The sequence below is a fragment of the Equus quagga genome, chromosome 16 (genome assembly GCF_021613505.1).
Source record: "Equus quagga isolate Etosha38 chromosome 16, UCLA_HA_Equagga_1.0, whole genome shotgun sequence".
Classification (NCBI taxonomy): Eukaryota; Metazoa; Chordata; class Mammalia; order Perissodactyla; family Equidae; genus Equus; species Equus quagga.
The window spans coordinates 54,173,509-54,187,177 of record NC_060282.1 but is presented as its reverse complement, the minus strand read 5'-3'; the positions used below and the strand labels follow the sequence as shown (position 1 = coordinate 54,187,177).

Here is a 13,669-nt window from a genome sequence, read left to right as displayed (position 1 = left end):
TTCCCTGTTACCTCCCTCTTAGCTGCCTAAAAGAATTCAGATTAAAAAACCTGTCTCAGGAAGTGAGCTATTGCCTCAGCATAACATGAACTAGGTGGTAGACAGGGAGGAAACTGTTGGGCTCCCGCCTGTGTTCTTCTATTTCTCTCTTGAGGCTCTTTTGGTTGATTTAAACATGAATGTTTCTTTTCAGTGCTAAAATATTGCGATGGCCCAACCTATTTTATGTACTTTATTTCCTAATCTGTAATCACTCACCTCCTTAAGTCTTAAAGCTTGTACACTCTGTATTACTTTACAGATTATTTTAGATATAGGAGATGCTGGGTAGACCTTACTGATCCTGAAATATTTTCTATGAAAATGTTCTTTGTTTACTATCCCTGAAATATTTATTTGTATTTTGGCTACCACCTTAAATTTTTTTGTGTGTGTGAAGTATACTTTTTGATGAGAAAGATTGGCCCTGAGCTAACGTCTGTTGCTAATCTTCCTCTTCTTCCTCTTTTTTTTTTTTCCCTCCCCAAAGCCCCAGTACATAGTTGTATATCCTAGTTGAGGGTCATTCTAGTTCTATGTGGGATGCTGCCACAGCATGACTTGAGTGGTGCATAGGTCCGTGCCCAGGATCTGAACCCACGAACCCCGAGCCACCACAGTGGAGCGCGCAAACTTAACCACTCAGCCTGGGGGCTGGCCCGTTAAATTTTTTAACTTCATGAAAGGTTATTTAAATAATATTGCTATATATTCTTTTTTGCTTTTACTTTTAAAATGACAGTGCTGATGTTTTTTCCATATTCTTTCCTTCTCTTTGTTGTATGCTTTCCTCCCTTTTAGGTTCCCAGTGGCATATGAATTTGTGGTTTCTGCCAAACGAGAGTTTATTTGGAAATGCTGACTGAGCATGCATTGTGACAAGTAGCCAAGTCCATATGCCAGTAGAATAGCTTGCGTAAACTTCATTTTACTTGTTGAAAACTTAGGATTTTACTTTTTTTGTTGTTGCGTAAATAGCCTGATAACATGCAGTAATTTCAGGGTTTTTTTTAACAAATTCTAACAATTTAGAGATTTCATAAATTTTCAGATGGACCATCGACTGATAAAGACCCTGAAGAAAAGAAAAAAGATACTGCAATCACGTCACAGAATAGCCCGGAAGCAAGAGAAGAAAGGTATTTTGCTTTATGGAAATTCATTTATGTTGAAAGTCGTAGTTTTACTCGACCATCACTTCCTCCCTGATCTTATGATCCCATATCTGTACTCCTCTTTCTATTTTCTAATCAAACGGAATTAGTAAATGTATACAGCCATATATTCTAAGGTTTCTTACAAGATTTCCTGGAAATGTAAAAGAGAGAAGACGCTACATAAATAAGAAGAAATTATTTACATTGTACTTGACAAGTTTAATTGAATGGAATCTCTAGGATAGCACTGATAGAACTAATAATGAAACTACTGATTAGGGATTCAAATAGTTACTTCCTCTGTCTACCATGTTTCTTTTTTAGATTTTTTTGGCCCTGGATCTAATTCTCCTTTTTATGCTTTTTTTCCTTCCCGGTGTAACTATTTGTCATAAGAACTTAAAATGTGAAGTTCAATAATGAAGCTCTTATGAAGCCTTTGCCTTTATTCTTTCCTATCACACATCATGAACTGTGCAGTATGCAACAACGGTGATGCGTAATCAGTGATATGTAGATTAGTAGATTAAGTACCATTTGACTGTTCTTGAGAAGCTTGTAGTTCAACGCTTGACATTGATTTAGAGCAATAGTTCTCAAAGTGTGGTCCCTGAAAGAGCAGAGAACCTGGCACCTTGTTAGAAAAGCAAATTTTGGGGGTCTACCATGGAACTACTAAATCTGGAATTCTGGTGATGGGGCCCAGAAATATGTTTTTAACAAGCCCTTCAGGTGGTTCTGGTGCACTCAAGTTTGAGGCTACCTATTTTAACTTTATTTCTCACTATTTTCCCAAAATTGATAATGTACTCCTCATATTAAAGTAACAATTATTAATATCCCGTATGCTGTTGTTTTATATACTAGTACTAACTAAACTTGATGATAAAAGAGGTAAGCTAAAGATGGAGTTAAACGCCAGTTGTTAATAAAATTTATTCAGTTTTTTCTGTTTTGCGGTAATTTTAGACTTTTAGAAAATTGTAAGAATAATGCAAAGAATTCCCAATTGCCCCAGTGATATTTATATATATATATGGGCATACGTGTGTGCGTATACATAGATACACACATGGACTAATTTTATTTTGAACCAAATAAGAGTCGTTTGCATACGTTATGCCCTATACCCCTAAATACGAAATACATCATTGTGTATTTTCTAAGAACAAGGACATTTTCTTACATATAACCACAATACAGCTGTCAATATCTAGACATTAACATTGATACAGTGCCTTTTTCTAATCCACAGACCTTTTTCATATTTCAGCAATTGTCCCAATAATGTCTTTTATTGCAAGGGGAAAAGATTTTTCCAAAATATCCTCCAGGATCACATATTGCATTTAGTTATCATATCTTTAGTTTCCTTTAATCTGGAGTAATTCTTTAGTCTCTCATTGTTTTTCATGACTGTGATATTTTTGAAAAGTACAAGCCATAATTTATGAATTTTTTTTGACATATGCTTCCAATTGTCCTATTCAGTGACATTCAAAGTCACTGATTTAGTGCCTTGAATATAAAATATGAAAGTTTAGACTAATATTTTAAATAGATATTGAAGGATGAGTAAGTTCTTGGTGTGTTTTTATCAGTTTATGTAATTGAGGTTTAGGGATAGAGCCTATCTACAAAACCACAGAATTATCATGTATGAAGTTTGACAAAGTAAGTGGTTGCTATCTATCCACACACACTCTGAATAACATTTTACAAAGATTAGAGAAACAGCAGCTGAGAAAGGTTTGACCCTTTGAGTATTAAGAATTTAAGGAGAAAGTATTGTGGTTAAATGCTTAGAAAGGAGGCACCAGAATGTGAGACGTGGGGCCAGCAATAGTGAAGGTAGTGAGGAAAAGGCTCCATGAGTGAGCTAGGCGTTTGGCTAAAGGTACAGAGAGACAAAAGTGTATTTCCAGTGGATGAGCTAGGCATCTGGCTAAAGGCAGAGAGACAAAAGCAACTAATTGTAGGATTTAAGAAGTGGGATTCTTAAACATTGGTTTGTTCGCTGATTCATCACTCACAGGTGGTATGTTACATACTGGGAATACAAAGAGGAGTAAGTCCTAGTCTTTGCTTTTGAGAAGCTTAGTCTAGCAGGAGAGAATATATGAAAAGTCATCATAATGCAAACCTGTGTGCAGAGAGTAGTTTGGGAGTACTGGGGGAAATCGGAGACGGCTTCAGGAAGGAAATGAGTAAACTTAGAAGGTATGCAGAATGACTGTTCGCCCACGGTGATCTGTTTGTGAAGTCTGACAGTGAGGTTTGTTTTGGAGAGGAGATGAGAAGGTGTCTCCTTGCAGTAGTGCAGCAAGTTACATCTATGGAGGTGGATGATTTAATTAGTCTTTGGAAAGGTGAATGACAAGTATCTCTAATGTGATAAAAGTTAATTGAAACTGGTCAGAAAAGTATTTTGGTGAGAGTCTTACTATAAGAAAAGCAGAAGCAGTTGAAATGGTTGACTGGAAAATTGTTAAACTGTCCTGATTGAGTTGATGTTTCTGGGGAGAAATTGAGACATTTTTATATTCTCACAACTCACTTTTCACTACTCATTTTTATCCAGAAGGGAGTGTTTTAAATGTATACCTCATTGGTTGTCTAATTGGAACAGTTTTTCAAACATTTTTTTCCCCTCTATTTTTGGTTGAAAGCTGGCATAGTCTTTGGTGCTGTCTTTTCACCCCTCTCCTCATAACCAAGATCCTTGCGTTTCATTTATTCTATTGAACTGTGATGTATATTTTCTCTATCTAAAATATTGTTTAATGTTTAAAAGGAGAATCAAGGTAAAATGTTTAGTTGGTTAAAAAAAGACATGAGACTTGTATCTCTTATCTTTACTAAAATTTTAACTTCTTTTTAATCTATTGTAGGCATTTTTTTTTTTAAATCTAAGAGTCACTGAAATACTCTCTCATTTATTTAGGCCCCAAAATTTTGATTTTAGAGAGTAATAGTAATGATGTTACTTTAAGAGAGTTTTTCCTGATTTCTTTTTGGGGGGTGTGTGTATGTGTTTTTTAGTAGCTCCAGTGGCAACGTAAGCAGCAGAAAGGATGAGACAAATGCTCGAGATACTTATGTTTCATCTTTTCCTCGGGCACCAAGCACTTCTGATTCTGTACGGTTAAAGTGTAGGGAGATGCTTGCTGCAGCTCTCCGAACAGGAGGTAAGTTTAGTGTATTTTGTTTCATTGCTTCGTCCTTTGATCATCACCACCACTGCCCCCCTGTCCACCTCCATATCTCTGTTTTACCAATGCCATCCCGTTGACAGCTGCCCGCCACTGCTTAGCTCAGGGAGAAGTTGTTACTAATGGGGGTTACTGAAGTCAGAGAGGTATAGGCATACTGGGGCCTGTGCCTACTACTATTTAATTCCAAGAAATAGATTTCCTTCTAATATATGGATGTCTCTCCCTGGATTCATATTAATTTAAACCTTTTTTCACAAATCTTTTTTCTCCTGATATTTAGTCTGCAAATTAATTACTCCATCCCCCAGATTGAAAGTTAATGATCCTGTATTTGGGTCCCATTGTTAAATGTTAGTATGACATTTAGTATGTGTTTTGTATTCATAATTCCATTTTCTACTTTTTTTTAAGTGAAAAAGAGATCTTGATTTATATATGGGAACTTTAATTTAATTTGACGGTACCCATTCTTATGTGAAATATCGGCTTTAAAATTTCATATATAGGAGTATTTATCATCTTAAACAAATTCATCCTTTTTCTTTTCTATTGTGCTGAACCATAGTTAGTATGACCTATTTTTTCCCTTACTCTGCCCTTTCTACTTTGAGTCCCTTACTGTCTCTTTATATATTTTTTCTTTTTTCTTCCTAGTTTCTTTATATTTCCTTCTGTCCTTTTGAATATTTGCATAGGAGTCTTCTGAGTGTGTCCATATATGTGATTGGCAGATGAAATGAATGGTTTCTTTGCATTGAAGCCTGAGTCACAGGAGACAAGACAGTTCTTTCTATTACTTTCTCTACTCTCTGCTGGAGCAACCAGAATTTATGGAGTTGTGAAATGAGGAATTGCCTGCTAGATCAATTACTTCCCCACTCCTGAGGGATAACAAGTCATCAATGCAGGAGCACTGTGGACATTAGGTGAATCCAGAGGAAGAGTCTAGTGGGTAGTAAAGAGACCAGATTCTAATGAAACTAAACTAAAAGGATTCTTTATGTAAGGCAAATGGGGTTGAAAAAATAGGAATGCAGTTTAATTTATTCTCTATTGAAATTTTCTTTTGATAGGTTACAGTCACTTATTCTTGACAATTCTTTTTGCCTGTGTTTAGATGACTACATCGCTATTGGAGCTGATGAGGAAGAATTAGGATCTCAAATTGAGGAAGATATCCTTTGTGTGTATATTCAGAATTGTTTTAAGTAATCTGCTAGAGTAATTATAAATTTTTCTTCATTTATAGAAATTTTTATTTTTATTCTTCAGTTCCCATCTTGATGATTGTTTTGATGGAAAAGGAGAAGGCCATCTATGTCATTTAATTCTTGTTTTCCTGTCATTCAAAAGTAAATTAATGGGGCCGGCCCCTTGGCCCAGTGGTTAAGTTTGTGTGCTCCGTGTTGGCAGCCCAGGGTTTTGCTGGTTTGGATCCTGGGCATGGACATGGCTCTGCTCATCAGCCCACGTTGAGGCGGCATCCCATATGTCACAACTAGAAGGACCCACAACTAAAATATACAACTATGTACTGGGGGCTTTGGGGAGAAAAAGCAGAAAAAGAAAAGTAAATTGATAATATTTTTATTTTTCTGCCTTGCAAATTAGGAATGTAGCATCTCAACTGAAGTTGTCCAGAAGCATGGAAAACACACACACACTAGTAAATGTGAAGTAAAGTTTCCCATTTGGGGGGAACTCAGCAAAGCATACACAATCCTTTGCGCTCATTATCCTGGAGGGAACTGTGTTTATGCTGGGCACCACGGAGAGGCCTCCGGGAGAGGGGTGTTGCACGTGGGTGTGAGGAGCAGGGAACATCTAGGTATGGGGAGCATTGTGATGGTGGGACTGTCCTGGTTGAGGAAATGGCGTTGCTCCTCTAGGCATCAGCCTCTGCTGTGGCCTGTTCTGTTGAGATGAAGAACCTGCTAAACTTCTTGCTGAGCTGAAGGAGGAAAAGAACCTTCAGGGCTACCATAATGGTCTCTTCTCAGAAGTGCCCCCAGGGAACTCTGCAGTCATTGAGACTTTAGGATCTTTGGTAGAATTCAATTTGGGGCAAGTTAAAGCTTGTATAAATTCAAGCTCTTTTTCAAAAGTTTTCTCACTCAGCTTGAGTAACTGAATTATTTTTTGAAACCCTTTTAATTTGTGTGCTGCTGGCATTAAACATTAAGAAGAAAGCATTAGTCATCCATAGCCTAAAAGTAGGGTCACTATTATTTGCCAATTACAGATCAAGGAGTCACGTTGAAACAGTGCTTTATTGTTAACTTAATCTAAATTGGAAGCAGTTTTTGTGAACTGCTTAGAAATTTCAGGAATTCTTATTTTGGTAGAAAAGGAAAAAAATGATCTTACCTTTATAATTTAACCTTTTTTCCTTAATGGCCTAGTACCTATATATCAAGAAATAAGGAATACAGACATGAAATACAAAAATAGAGTACGAAGTAGGATATCAAATCTTAAGGATGCAAAGAATCCAAATTTAAGGAAAAATGTGCTCTGTGGGAATATTCCTCCTGACTTATTTGCTAGGATGACAGCAGAGGTGAGTATATCTAAATATAACATTTCCATGATGTTATTCCATGATGTCAAGTGTAAAGTCTGTTTAAATCATAAAGTACTATATAAATACTACGTATATAATATATTGTTATTAGCTATTGTGATATATGTACTCTTTACTAGACAAATTTACTTAAGGTGATTGAATCTATTGGCATCCATAGTTTTTCCCTTCCACAGCTGTACCGTGATCTTTTGGTGATTGCCTTAAATCGTTTGTGAAAGCGAAACTGTTCTTGTCATGGATTTGTGTAGGCTCAGAGTTGCATCTCTAATTGCAAACAGACCTTGTAACCTTTAAGCTCTTTTCTTGATTAAACCCTATAAAATTGGTCACATCTTATTGGCTATTCCTTAAACTTATATAGGGAATGATTGGGAAAATGAAATTCATAGCTGGCTATTTGTAGACATAGCTGTTCATAGATAATAGCTGTAGTGTGTCTGTAGTCTGTTTTATTAAGCATCTAAGATAGTGAATTTGTCTTTCTATATGGCTAAGAAAAATTGCTGTATTTTTAGAACTCATTCTTTTAAAAGAAAACTTTTACAAACTAGAGAACATAGTCTGATGGTATCCCATATAGCCATCATCCAAGCTTCAAGTATTTTCAAGAATTTGTCACTCTTTTCATCTATCCCTTTATTCTTTTTCCTTCTTCTACCCTGAATTATTTTCAAGCAAATCTCAGACATTATATCCCCTTACCTCTACATTCTCGAGAGGTATCTTTCAAAATGAGAGATTTTTGTTACGTAATTGTCATCACCGTGTCCAACAAAGCCAACAATAATTCCTTGGTATTATCTAATACCTAGTTCATACTCGTATTTTCCAGATTATACATTTACTCTGTATCAGGATCCAAAGTCTGCACATTACCCTTAGGTCAGTGTCTTAAGGTAGTGTCTATATATGTTTAAATCTAAAGCAGTATCTTCTCCTACCCTTGCTCCCCCTCCCTGATTTTCTTCATGACCTTGACCTGTTGAAGAAACCAGTTTATTTCTACTGTATCCCACACTATGAACTGTTTGTTTCTTCCTCATGATGTTATTTAACTTCTGTCCCCTCTAATTTCTGTAAACCAGAAGCTGGTTCAATAGGCTTGATTACATGCAAGTTCAACTTATTTTTCTGTATAAGTACTTCATAAGTGGTGCTTTTTGCTTCATATTGCATCACGTCAGAAAACACGTAATGTCCTCTTGCTCTACTCTTAGCATGCTGAGATGGATCAGTGGGTTTGGGTATCGACTGTCTGATTCCTCCATTGTAAAGTTCTCTGTCAACCTTCATCTAATGTGTTCATCCACTGATGATCCTTGCCTGGATTGCTTATTTTATGAGGAGTTACAAAGTAGTTATTTATAAAATTCTGTCATTCCTTTCACATTTATTAGCTAGATTTCTTTGATAAAGAAGCAATAAATCCTTATAAACTTGGGCTCGTGATTACCCTGTTGGTTTAGATAGGAAAGGCAGGGAAGATGTATAATTCTCTCCCTTTACTTAATAGTTATCAGAATGAGGGGTTGGTGCCCTAGTTATTGCCAGTGCTGGCTTTTGTTGCCGTTTCTGCATGTGTGTGCTCTCCTTTTTTATCATCTTGGACTTGAGACTTTTTATTTATCCAGTGGGGATTGGTTCTTTACAGTAATTTTTTTGATGGGTAAAGAAATTGTCCTATATTTGGCCAGTGGGAACTTCTTCATGTTAGCTCCTCTGTCCATTTGACTTGACTCAACTACAGTAGTCTTTGGTAGCTTCATGCTTTCTGGCACCAGAAGATGACCCTGGCTTATCCTGTGCGTTTCCTGACTTAAAACTGGAACCAGACATTCCTCCAAAGTCCTTGTTTTCTTTTTTAGGGAGGATAATGGTAGAGACCACAATCTAGATACTAGAGGTACTCATTGCTACAGGATTACATTGTTTATAAGCCTTTAAACAGTAATTAAATTTTCACATACAAACTTAAGTATTTGAAGAAATTTTAAAAGGAAGCAAATTTTTATGAATCCTTTGAGGGAAAATGTTAATTTTTCACTTTAAAACTTTAAAAATTGACTTTGGTTCTATTATTATTATGCTAACTGAACATAAAAAGCATTCAGGATATATATATATATATAGAAGATGCCTGTAACTGAGTGATGTTGCTACCTCTCTAACAGGAAATGGCTAGTGATGAGCTCAAAGAGATGCGGAAAAACTTGACCAAAGAAGCCATCAGAGAGCATCAGATGGCTAAGACAGGTGGAACCCAGACTGACTTATTCACATGTGGCAAATGTAAAAAGAAGAATTGTACTTACACACAGGTTTGTGATGTTTATAGATTCTTATTTTCATATTAAGAGTGCTTGCAACCCCTGTTTAAAGGCAAGTAGTAAAATTACCAATACGCTTTGATATTTTTCAAGAGGAAGTGTGATCTCTTAAAAGTGTAAGAATGCTTTCTCAATCCTAACAGATTCTAATTAATTGAAAAAAAGTTGATATATTTATCCTTTCATGGAAATTGTTACTATGAAAACTATATAAATTAAATAAAATTTATAAAATATTATAGAATTTAATAAAATGGCCATGGGCTTTCTTTAAGAATTAATAAGCGGTTGATTGTTGGTTTGTATGTAAACAGGCTGTAATTTTTAGTTGTTAGGATTTTATAATTTAAGGAAAGTTCTTTGCTTTCCTTCTCATGGAGTGTGGGTACTTTTAGCTTAACTGGTTTCCAGATACTTATTCCTTTTTTGCAACATATTGGTGACTTTTATATTCATGTATATAATCTGTCTATAATCTGCTAAACTCAAAATTTTCCTCTTAAAGAATAACTTACTGTTATGTTTCAGGTTAATAGGGAGATTTAGAGAATTGAGTTTTCTGACAGAAAATTAAGCACTTAAAAAAATAACATTACTAACCTCTGTATAAAAAAGTTGTAGAAAGAAACCTTTCCTTTTTTTTTCTTCTAGAAGGTACTATGTTCTCAAGGTTAAAAATTCAAAAGGTACAAAGCATAATGAGTAGAAAGTTTTCCTCCCTCTTTTGCTTGCAGCTTCCTGGTTCCCTCTCCTTGAAGGTAAACCGGGATTACTAGTTTATTATGTGGCTTTCTAAAGTTTTATGCATATACATACAAATGTGAAAATATTTTTGTTTTTCTGTTTTCTAAACACATGTGGTAGCATATTATGTAAGCTTCTGCCTCTTTTTTATTTTCTAAAGGTGCATAACACTATTTCCAGATATACTTTAACTAATGTCCTTTACCTTTTTGAAGTCTTTGATTTAGTCAGTCATATTTCTGATATTTAAGTATTTTATTTTGTAAAAGTATTACTACTGATAGTTACTAAAATATTGTGTCAGTATATGAAAGTGGTCTTAGAAAATTCTGAGTTTGAATTGCTCTGTTTTCTTTTAATCAGGTAGAAAAATCTCAGCAATAAAAATTCTCTCTTCAAGATGCCACAGTAGAAAGTATTAAGTATAAATAGAAAGATTTTTAAAAGTCAAAGCTTCTTTAAAACATACAAAGTAGAGGTGATATATTTACATAATCAGATTATAAACAGCTACAATAAAAAAGTCATTTAACAGAAAAAACCTAGTTTAGAGATGAAGTCAGTATCATTTTCTTAGAGTCAAAAAATTCTGTCTTTAGTTAGAAAACTTCCAAAGTTGTTGGGAAAACAACAGATATAAAAGATTTAAGTGTGACTCTTGGATAACATGTAACCACCAGGAGATCAAAATTTTTTCCAGAGAGCAAAAGTTTCCGTTTACTTTTAGGGTACTAGATAGCAATATTAAGTACATGTAAAATATTTCAGAAGGATTTTTGAAACTTTTTTTCTGACGGCCTTGAATAAGCAGAATGCTGCTGTTTTGAGAATGTCTCAGATGGTTCTTTATCTTCCTTTGTGCTTTTGAATTGAAAGTCATGTTGATAGTTTATGGGAAACATGAAATTTCTGATTTTTGAAGTGGTAATGTACTGGGGTTTCATCATCTCATATTAAAATTAAATGTACCTTGTTCAAAATGCAGTATTGTTAGTATTTAGGTTCTTTGTTCATCCTCCTTTTCTCCTCCATAACTTAAGAATAAGTTTTAACTTTAATAATGCATTGTCATCTTCATCAGAAATTTTAAAGAAATAACGTATCTTTGAGACCTTAAAAAATCATATTAGCTTATTAATTTGTTTCTGCTGAGTTCTCTTTTATTTTTAAATTTTTAGTGGTGGTAAAATACACATAACCTAAAATTTACCACCTTAACCATTTTTTTTTTTTAAGATTGGCACCTGAGCTAACAACTGTTGCCAATCTTCTTTTTTTTTTTTTTTTCCTGCTTTTAACCCTTATACCCCCCGTACATAGTTGTATATTTTAGTTGTGGGTCCTTCTAGTTGTGGCATGTGGGACGCCACCTCAGCGTGGCCTGACTATCGGTGCCGTGTACGTGCCCTGGATCTGAACCACCGAAACCCCAGGCTGCCGAAGCGGAGCCTGTGAACTTAACTACTCGGCCACGGGGCCAGCCCCAACCTTAACCATTTTTAAGTATATGGTTCAACAGTAGTACATTAATCATGTTGTGCCAATCTCCAGAATTCGTTTTCTCTTGTAAAACTTAAAAACTCTACCCATTAAACAGTAACTCCCCATTCTCCTTTCCCCCCAGCTCCTGGCAACCACCAGTCTCAGAATTTGACTGCTCTAGGTCGTCAAATGGATAAATGGAGTTACACAGTGTTTGTGCGTTGGTCTCTGGTTTATTTGTCAGCATAGTGTTCATAAAGGTTCATCCATATTGTAGCATGTGTCAGAATCTCCTTCCATTTTAAGGCTGAATAATAATCCATTGTGTGTATATACCACATTTTATTTATCCATTTATCTGTTGATGGACATTGAGTTGATTCTACCTTTGGGCTATTGTGAATAATGCTGCTGTGATCTTGGGTGTACAAATACCTCTTTGAGACCCTGCTTTCGGTTCTTTTGGGTATATACTTAGAAGTGGGATTGCTGGATCATATGGCCATATTAACTTTTTAAAAGCAATATAAAGTACCTACTTGTAGAAAATCTAGAAAATACAGAAAAATAATGGACAAGAAATTTAAAATCACCCATTAATCTGCCACCAGAGAGAACAATGATTGATGTTTTCGTGCCTGTGGTATTTTGTGGATTTTTTTCTAAATTGAGTTGCAGCTAAATACTGTAGGTTGTTTTATATTCTTCTTTTCACTTAGCTACTATAATGTAAGCATTTTCCTTTAGTTGTTTTAAAAAAACCCAAATCTTTGTAAGCATCTTACTAGCTCTATAATATTCCATCAAATGGATGTACTCTAACTTATTCCATTATTTCCCTGTTGGATATTTTAAGTTGTTTTCAGTGTTTATGCTATTATAGTTATACTCTTCAAACATGTACACAGCTATCCCCCACCCAACCTTATTGAGGAATAATTGACAAATACAATTGTATATATTTAAAGTACATGAGATGATTTGATCTACATATTCATTGGGGAAGGATTACCTAGATCAAGATAATTAACACATCTATCACCTCACATAGTTCGCTTTTTTTTGTTTTGTGGTGAGAATGCTTAAGATCTACTCTAAACTGTAGTTACCATGCTGTATGTTAGATCCTCAGAACTTATTCTTGTTATCACTGCAAGTTTGTACCCTTTGATCTACATCTCCCCATTTCCCCCTTCCCCCAGCCCCTGGCAACCACCGTTCTATTCTCTGAAATCAGCTATTTTTTTTAGATGACACATATAAGTGATATCGAATAGTATTTGTCTTTCTCTGTTTGGTGTACTTCATTTGGCATAATGCCCTCCAGGTTCATCTATGTTGTCTCAAATGGCAGAATTTCCTTCTTTTTCCATTGTGTATATATAGCACTTCTCTTTTCCATTCATTCATTGAAGGACATTTAGATTGTTTCCATATCTGAGCTGTTCTGAATAATGCTGCAGTAAACATGGGAGTGCAGATATCTCTTTGAGATAATGATTTTGTTTCTTTTGTATATATATCCAGGAGTGCGATTGCCAGATTATATGGTAGTTTAATTTTTAACTTTTTGAGGAACTGCCATACTATTTTCCATAATGGCTGTATAAATTTGCATTCCCACCAACAGTGTACCCTTTTCTCTACATCCTTACTAACACTTATCTCTTATCTTTTTGATGATAGCCATTCTAACAGGTGTGAGGTGATATTTCCTTGCAGTTTTAATTTATATTTCCCTGTTGACTAGTGATGTTGAACTATACACAGATCTTTGTGCTTCTAATTACCATCCTAGAATAGATCAGATATCAAGTTCCTGGGTCACAGAGAATGGATATTTAAGGCTCTTACCTTGTTGCTCCTAACTTTTAGAAAGGTTATGGAAGGTTTTATTTGTCAGAATGAAATATTTGTAATTTTTACATCTTTACTAATTATTAAGAAAAAATTGACTTTAACATTTCTGTCCTTAGTGATGATATTTTCATATTTATTAGTCATTTATCAAAAATGTAATGTGTGACTTTAGATGATTTTCCCACTTATCTGGGATAAATTGAACATGAGAAGACAAACCAAGGGAAGGACTTAGAAAAAGGAAGTTTGGAAATGTGT

At 35.0% G+C, this 13,669-nt stretch overlaps 1 protein-coding gene across 2 annotated transcripts in view; it reads left to right on the top strand.

The window, feature by feature from the left end:
- The window catches only part of TCEA1 (transcription elongation factor A1), a 46,386-nt gene that overhangs the window by 28,722 nt on the left and 3,995 nt on the right, over positions 1-13,669 (top strand). For both annotated transcript variants that reach the window (XM_046642308.1, XM_046642309.1), the window contains 5 exons: positions 1,091-1,178; positions 4,239-4,384; positions 5,529-5,585; positions 6,817-6,971; positions 9,170-9,316. In XM_046642308.1, the coding sequence (XP_046498264.1) occupies positions 1,091-1,178; positions 4,239-4,384; positions 5,529-5,585; positions 6,817-6,971; positions 9,170-9,316 (593 nt within the window). The remainder of the gene's footprint in view (positions 1-1,090; positions 1,179-4,238; positions 4,385-5,528; positions 5,586-6,816; positions 6,972-9,169; positions 9,317-13,669) is intronic.